At 36.9% G+C, this 7,841-nt stretch overlaps 1 protein-coding gene across 1 annotated transcript; it reads left to right on the forward strand.

The window, feature by feature from the left end:
• Nucleotides 1-7,841, forward strand: LOC107489734 (DNA (cytosine-5)-methyltransferase 1). The gene is made up of 12 exons (XM_016110489.3): nt 1-233; nt 1,630-3,112; nt 3,523-5,023; nt 5,231-5,395; nt 5,506-5,701; nt 5,798-5,909; nt 6,006-6,153; nt 6,240-6,437; nt 6,529-6,807; nt 6,892-7,053; nt 7,137-7,355; nt 7,504-7,841. The coding sequence occupies exons 1-12, from the start codon at nt 164-166 to the stop codon at nt 7,639-7,641; spliced, it is 4,671 nt and encodes a 1,556-aa protein (XP_015965975.1). The 5' UTR covers nt 1-163; the 3' UTR covers nt 7,642-7,841.

The raw sequence follows: 7,841 nt of genomic DNA on the forward strand, positions 1-7,841 counted from the left end.
AAATAAACCCTCCCTCCCAAAATTTCGTGTACCCGCCAACGCTGAAAAAAAAAAAAAATCTTTGTCCCTTTGATATCATCAAGAGGCACACCAACTACACTTGCAAACAGAAATCCACATTCATTTTTCTTTTCTCTGCAGAAAAAGAAGGGATTTGAAAGAAATGGGTTCCGCTGCGCTCCTAGATTCATCTGTTCCAAGTGAATCTGAACCTTCTCAGACCTCAGATTCAGGTATATAAGCACAAACCCGTTCATTTCTCCGGTTTCTATTCGCATGCAATTTTAGGTTACTTATAGTAAGATATTTTAGTGTGGTTTTGCATGAGCGATACAAGAATGATATGCTTTTTTTATTCCATGGTTCTGCTTTTTTTTTTATCTTTTTTTTTTATCAGTGTGGTGTTGGATGAATGATTTATTTGTGTTTTATTTTGAAATAGCATTTTGTGTTTTCTCGTGATTTTTCGTGTTAAAGATCTGTTCTTGAGGATTTTTTTTCCTGATTGAATTGATCTGTTATTACTGGGGTTCTGGCTTAGTGTTATATTGGATAGCTTTCCGGCATTTGATTTCTTCTAATATGTTTCTTTTGGATTAGTTGTGAAATTAAACTTTGTCTTTTATTATATTCTTTCAAAAGCTTTCTCCACAATATTTTGATTTTAGTTTAACCTCAACGGAATCTATAACTTTGGTATGATCCTTTGATTTGATATAATGGTCATTAGCAATCTTATGCATGATGCTATAGTGGAATGGTGTGTTATATATACTTGTGTGCAATACTTTCGGTCTCATGGTTTTATGATTGTTGTACCTGTGTTGCATGATTTGATTGTTGTGCTTTTTTGTGGTATGTCTGTGAATGAAAATGAGAGAATGGAAGTATGTGAAGAGCAAAATGGACTTTACTTTGCTCATCAAGTTGTTCCCCTTCCTTTCTTCTCGTCCAAGATTCCAACATGCATACACACTTTTACTGGTAGAACTTGTAGGCATTGGGCACCAAACTCATTGGTTGAATAACTTGTTAATTATTCTGCTTTAATGACTTTAATTTTTCAGAATCAAGTTTTCCAGCAATGATAGATTATAGATGTAATGACTAATCAGTGCTCATACATACAATACTACTAGGCTTAATTACATGATTTCAGTGTTTATGTTTCTTTCCCTTGATGAATTTATTTCCCTAAATCCATCATGGTAAATACCCTTAGATCTTTGTAAATTATTTTATTTTAGTGTTTATGTCTCTTTGTAAATTATTTTGGAGCTCTATTGTTATGGTGCAATCTAAGTAACCGATATTGGCTGCATGATTCTCAATTAGATTTTTTGCTCATTTAAGACTATGCCTGTTATTGCATTTTATTTTTTATTTTTACTTTTTCCCTGTAGTTGCTTCCTTCTATGTGCTTTGTAATCTTTATTGGTTGCTTGTTCTTGTGTGAGTCCCGGTTTCTTACCTGTTTTATTATTCTATATTACAGCCTTACAGGTGCAATGGTTCATAATGCCTCTAAATATGTTATGCCTGTCTTTTTCTGTGAGCTTTGCATTACTCACCTTGTAGTCTTTTAAAATAAAAATGATAACGCTACTCTTTGATCCATTTGTTTTGTAGGTGTTAAAAAAGGTAAGAGTAAGAAGAAATCTGTAGCTTCCAAAACCAAAGAGGAAGTTATGGGTGCAAATAAACAGAAGAAGCGGACAGCATCGGCAAGAAGTGAACAGCCTTCTGGTACCCGCAAAATGCCCAAGCGAGCTGCAGCATGTAAAAGTTTGAAGGAGAAATCCTTTTCCATATCCGAGAAATCTTCTCTCATTGAAATGAAGAAAGATCAGACTGTAGATGAAGAAATTGTGGCTGTTGGCTTGACAGCTGGACAAGATGATGGCCGTCCAAACAGAAGAATTACTGACTTTATTCTTCATGATGAAAATGGTAATGCACAGCCTTTGGAGATGCTCGAGGTTAATGATTTGTATATCTCGGGCCTTATATTGCCCCTTGAAGAAAGTACTGACAAGAAAAAGGAGAAAGGTGTCCGATGTGAAGGCTTTGGTAGAATTGAAACATGGGACATCTCTGGTTATGAAGATGGCTCTCCAGTGATATGGCTGTCTACTGAAATTGCTGATTATGACTGCTTGAAGCCAGCTGCTAGTTACAAAACAACTTATGATCATTTTTATGAGAAGGCTCGCGCTTGCATTGAAGTGTACAAAAGACTTGCAAAGTCTTCTGGTGGGGACCCTGATATAAGTCTTGATGAGTTACTTGCTGGCATGGCTCGGTTGATGAGTGGTAGCAAGTGCTTTTCTGGAACTGCATCTATAAAGGACTTTATTATCAGTCAGGGTGAATTTATTTATAAGCAGCTCGTGGGCTTGGACATTACATCCAAGGCGAATGACAGGTTGTTTGCAGATATTCCTGCTCTTGTTGCTCTTAGAGATGAGAGTAAGAAACAAGCAAACTATGCACATGGACAAGTAATACCTTCAAATGGGAGTTTAAGAATTGGAGATGCAGAGAACAAGAAACACATGGATTCAATGACTTGTGAAGCTGAGGAAGATGAAGATGCAAAGTTGGCAAGGCTATTGCAGGAAGAAATAGATTGGAAATCCATGAAAGCTAAGAAAAACTCCAGATTTGCTTCTTCCTCTAACAAGTACTACATCAAAATTAATGAAGATGAGATTGCCAATGACTATCCGCTTCCAGCATATTATAAGACCTCCCTTCAAGAAACTGACGAGTTTTTAGTTTTCGATAATGACTATGATGTGTATGACCCTGAAGACCTTCCACGAAGCATGCTGCACAATTGGTCTTTATACAACTCTGAGGCAAGATTGATTTCATTGGAACTTCTTCCAATGAAACCTTGTTCAGATATTGATGTTACTATCTTCGGATCAGGTTTGATGACTGAAGATGATGGTAGTGGGTTCCATTTGGATACTGATGATGGCCAATCTTCAACTGCTTCAGGAGCACAGGTTGATGGAATGCCAATTTATCTGAGTGCCATAAAGGAATGGATGATTGAATTTGGCTCATCCATGATTTTCATATTAATCCGGACTGATCTTGCCTGGTACTTGCCTTTGTCTAAACTAAATACTTTTATTACTTTTCAAAATTTTGATTTTATTATTTTTTATTCTGCATTTCTCAATAAGGTGCCATTTGTTTTTATATCTTGATGTATACTTCGAATACTGATTGTTGTTTTATACTTGAGAGATTAGTTTGTGATATAAGATTAGAAAATCCATTTTTGACTTGTGTATTGAAGTCTGAATTATTTGCAAGCATAACTAATGAAAATAAATCACATTATCTGCCACAAATCTATTGGTCATGTAGTGAAGCATTCATATATTTTATGCACATATTTAATAGAATTATTTTGTTATTATATCTGTCATAGTTCCTATTGAAATATTTTAATTTTGTATCTGTCAATATTTATAGGCTCAATGAATTGATCCTAATTCCTTTCAGGTATAGACTTGGCAAGCCATCAAAACAGTATGCTCCTTGGTATAACACAGTATTGAAAACTGCAAGGCTTGCTATCAATATTATCACTATGCTGAAAGAGCAGAGCCGAGTGTCCCGACTTTCCTTTGGAGATGTTATAAAGAAAGCCGCCGAGTTTGCTCATGACCATCGCTCCTATATTTCTTCTGATCCAGCTGCTGTTGAGAGATATGTTGTTGTCCATGGACAGATCATTCTGCAACTGTTTGCAGAATTTCCTGATGATAAGATCAGAAAGTCTCCTTTTGTGACTGGACTAATGAGCAAAATGGAAGCACGACACCATACTAAATGGTTAGTAAAGAAGAATAAAATTGTACCTAAAAGTGAACCAAATCTAAATCCTAGAGCTGCAGTAGCTTCTATTGTGTCCAAGAGAAAAGCTATGCAAGCTACTACAACAAAGCTGATCAATAGAATATGGGGAGAATATTACTCAAACCACTTGCCAGAGGATTCAAAAGAGGGAGCAGCAACTGAGCCAAAGGATGAGGATGAAGTTGAGGAGCAGGATGAAAATGAAGATGAAGATCCTGAGCAGGAGACATGTTTGGAGGAAAGCCCAAAGTCACATTCAGTTTCAAAACAGCCCAAAACATTTTCTTCAGAAAGAGAAATACGATGGGATGGTGATCCTCAGGGTAAGATGAGTTCTGGATATCTTCTTTATAAACAGGCTATTATTCATGGGGAAGTGATTGCTGTAGGAGGATCTGTGTTAGTGGAAGTTGATGAATCAGATGTACTCCCGGATATTTATTTTGTTGAATATATGTTTGAAACAAGAAATGGAGGAAAAATGTTTCATGGAAGGCTAATGCAGCGTGGTTGTGAAACTGTTCTTGGCAACACTGCTAATGAGAGTGAGGTGTTTCTCACTAATGAGTGTAGGGACTTAAAACTGGCGGATATAATGCAGCCTGCTACTGTAGATATTCGGAAAAGGCCTTGGGGATATCAGCATCGAAAACAAAACATTATTGCGGATAAAAATGATAGGGCTAGAGCAGAAGACAGGAAGAAAAAAGGGTTGCCTATTGAATATTATTGCAAAAGTTTGTATTGGCCTGAAAGAGGTGCCTTCTTCAGCATTCCATTTGATTCTTTAGGCCTGGGGTCTGGCATTTGTCACTCTTGCAAATTAAATGAAGATGAAAAGGAGAGAGATACTTTCAAAGTAGCTTCATCTAAATCTGGTTTTGTACTCAGAGGGACTCAGTATTCTGTTAGTGATTATGTTTATGCAAGTCCTTTTGACTTAGATGAAAGGACAGAGCAGGCAACTCACAAAAGTGGGAGGAATGTAGGGCTTAAACCTTATGTTGTGTGCCAACTGCTAGAGATCATTACTAAAAAGGACGTGAAACAAGCTGAAATTAAATCCACAGAGGTTAAAGTCAGAAGGTTTTACCGACCAGAAGATATATCAAGTGCGAAGGCATACTGCTCAGATCTTCAAGAGGTAAAAGCTACTTTGAAGCTAAAAAGGCACCACAAACACAAACATATTGCAATATTCTTCACAATATTAGAAAAACATTGTTTGGTGAATGGTGAACATAATCTTTTAAAATGATATAGTTATATTCTTTTGGGTATTAGCTCCATTTATGTCCTTTCTGTGTGTAATTTCTTCTATTGACTTAGATTTTGTGATTTATAAACTTAGGTATATTACAGTGATGAAACCTGCACAATATCAGTAGAATCCATAGAGGGAAAATGTGAACTCAGAAGGAAGAATGATATCACTGAAAGCAGTGCTATTGGAGTTTTACAAAATGTATTTTTCTGTGAGCACTTGTATGATCCTGCAACTGGATCGCTTAAGCAGGTATTTTACTGTTGGCATTCTCATGGATGTATATTATGTTCTTGTAAACCATCAATTGGTTGAATTGAATGATTTCCAATAATTGACCGTCTTTTTTATATGCTTTGCAGTTGCCAGCTCATATCAAAATAAAATATTCAAGTGGAAGCTCTGGTGATCCTGGAGCTAGGAAGAGAAAAGGAAAGTGTAAGGAGGGAGAAGTCATTTCAGAGCCTGCAAAAGAAGGAACATTGGATGAAAAACGTTTATCAACATTGGACATATTTGCTGGCTGTGGTGGTTTATCGCAGGGGTTACAACAGTCAGGTAATTCTTACTACATTATTATAACAAGAAATATAACCATGTTTACTATCAAATACATATGACTTGCACTTGTGTGTTACCACTTGATTGTTTCAGGGATTACATTAACTAAATGGGCCATCGAGTATGAAGAACCTGCTGGGGATGCATTTAGAGCCAATCATCCTGAAGCATTGGTGTTTGTTAACAATTGCAATGTTGTTCTTAGGTAATTATCATCTGATTTACAATAAATATTCCAGTCCCCAAGGTTCAACAGAGTGGAAACCATTTTAAAGTAACTTACAATTGTGTTGCAATATAGGGCTATTATGGAGAAGTGTGGGGACACAGATGATTGTATCTCAACAACTGAGGCTACAGAGTTAGCTGCAAAACTTGATGACAAAGAACTAAGTAGCTTACCAATGCCTGGCCAAGTTGATTTCATTAATGGGGGTCCTCCATGCCAGGTCTGTAAAGCTGCTAACTTAGTTTCAGTAATTCACTTATACTGATAATAATACTCTTGTAGTAATTGAATTGTATATTTTTGCAGGGTTTCTCGGGTATGAACAGATTCAACCAAAGTACTTGGAGCAAAGTCCAGTGCGAGATGATATTAGCATTCTTATCCTTTGCCGATTATTTCCGGCCAAGGTATTTCTTGTTAGAGAATGTGAGGAATTTTGTGTCCTTCAATAAGGGGCAGACATTCCGTTTAACCTTGGCTTCACTTCTTGAGATGGGTTATCAGGTAAATTTACATGGGTGCATATTTATTTATCCAATTGATTGCACTTTAGAGTCTCAAAGAACTTACTAATGCTGCTTTGCTTTTCCAAAAGGTGAGGTTTGGTATCCTTGAAGCTGGAGCTTTTGGAGTTTCACAGTCAAGAAAACGTGCATTTATATGGGCAGCCTCCCCAGATGATGTGCTTCCTGAGTGGCCAGAGCCAATGCATGTCTTTGCTGCACCCGAGTTGAAAATCACATTATCAGAAGGTGTTCAGTATGCTGCTGTCCGCAGTACCGCAAATGGTGCACCATTGCGTGCAATAACTGTTCGGGATACTATTGGTGAACTCCCGGCTGTGGCGAATGGAGCCTCTAAAGCAAACATGGAGGTATGTAAAACTGTAGCATTGCCTGCTAGATATCCTTTTAGAGTTTTCCTATACGTATGAGTTGCCTGTATTTGTGTTGGACAGTATAAACAAGAGCCTGTCTCATGGTTTCAAAAGAAGATTCGCGGGGATATGGCTGTCTTGACTGATCATATATCAAAGGAGATGAATGAGTTGAACTTGATTAGATGTCGGAAAATTCCTAAGAGACCAGGTGCTGATTGGCGTGACCTTCCAGATGAAAAGGTTGAAGTTTAATTATTGAATGTCCTAAAACAACTTAATAATTTATTCTGTTTATCTAATTTTTGATCCACGATGAAATGCAGGTAAAATTGTCTACTGGACAAGTTGTTGATTTGATACCATGGTGTTTGCCAAACACAGCTAAGCGCCATAATCAATGGAAGGGACTGTTTGGTAGGTTGGATTGGGAAGGAAACTTCCCAACTTCTATCACAGACCCTCAACCAATGGGGAAGGTTGGAATGTGCTTCCATCCAGACCAGGATAGGATTCTTACTGTTCGCGAATGTGCTCGATCACAAGTAAGTCTTCAAATTTAGTTAGGTTAACTATCACGATAACCGATGATATGAGAAGTAATGGAATCCTAAGAGAATGGAAATTAATTATTTTGTTGATTTATTAGTGAAAATATCATCTGCTTAATTTTCTCTTTATCTATGAATGCAGGGTTTTCCTGATTGCTATCAATTTTCTGGTAACATCATACACAAGCACAGACAGATTGGTAATGCTGTTCCTCCTCCTTTGGCATTTGCATTAGGCAGAAAGCTTAAAGAAGCCGTGGAAAGTAAGAGCTCTATTTAGGCATTCATCTTTTCATATTCTTGGATTGGACTAGTCTTCAAGAAATTGTAAATGTTTAGGGTAATTCTCATAGCTTCATGCCTTCATGTAACCAAAGAATTCCTTGTAGACAAAGCAAAACTGGTTACTGTCAAATTTGATTTCTCTTGATGAGTAATGTTTTGGATTTTTGACTGTTATTTACTTATTTTACCAAAGAA

Source organism: Arachis duranensis, chromosome 5, assembly GCF_000817695.3.
Source record: "Arachis duranensis cultivar V14167 chromosome 5, aradu.V14167.gnm2.J7QH, whole genome shotgun sequence".
NCBI lineage: Eukaryota > Viridiplantae > Streptophyta > Magnoliopsida > Fabales > Fabaceae > Arachis > Arachis duranensis.

Coding starts and splice junctions, on each gene's coding strand:
- LOC107489734 (XM_016110489.3), top strand. CDS start 164: ATGGGTTCCGCTGCGCTCCTAGATTCATCTGTTCCAAGTGAATCTGAA. Junction 5,702..5,797: donor GCAGGGGTTACAACAGTCAG/GTAATTCTTACT, acceptor TGATTGTTTCAG/GGATTACATTAACTAAATGG. Junction 7,054..7,136: donor GTGACCTTCCAGATGAAAAG/GTTGAAGTTTAA, acceptor GATGAAATGCAG/GTAAAATTGTCTACTGGACA.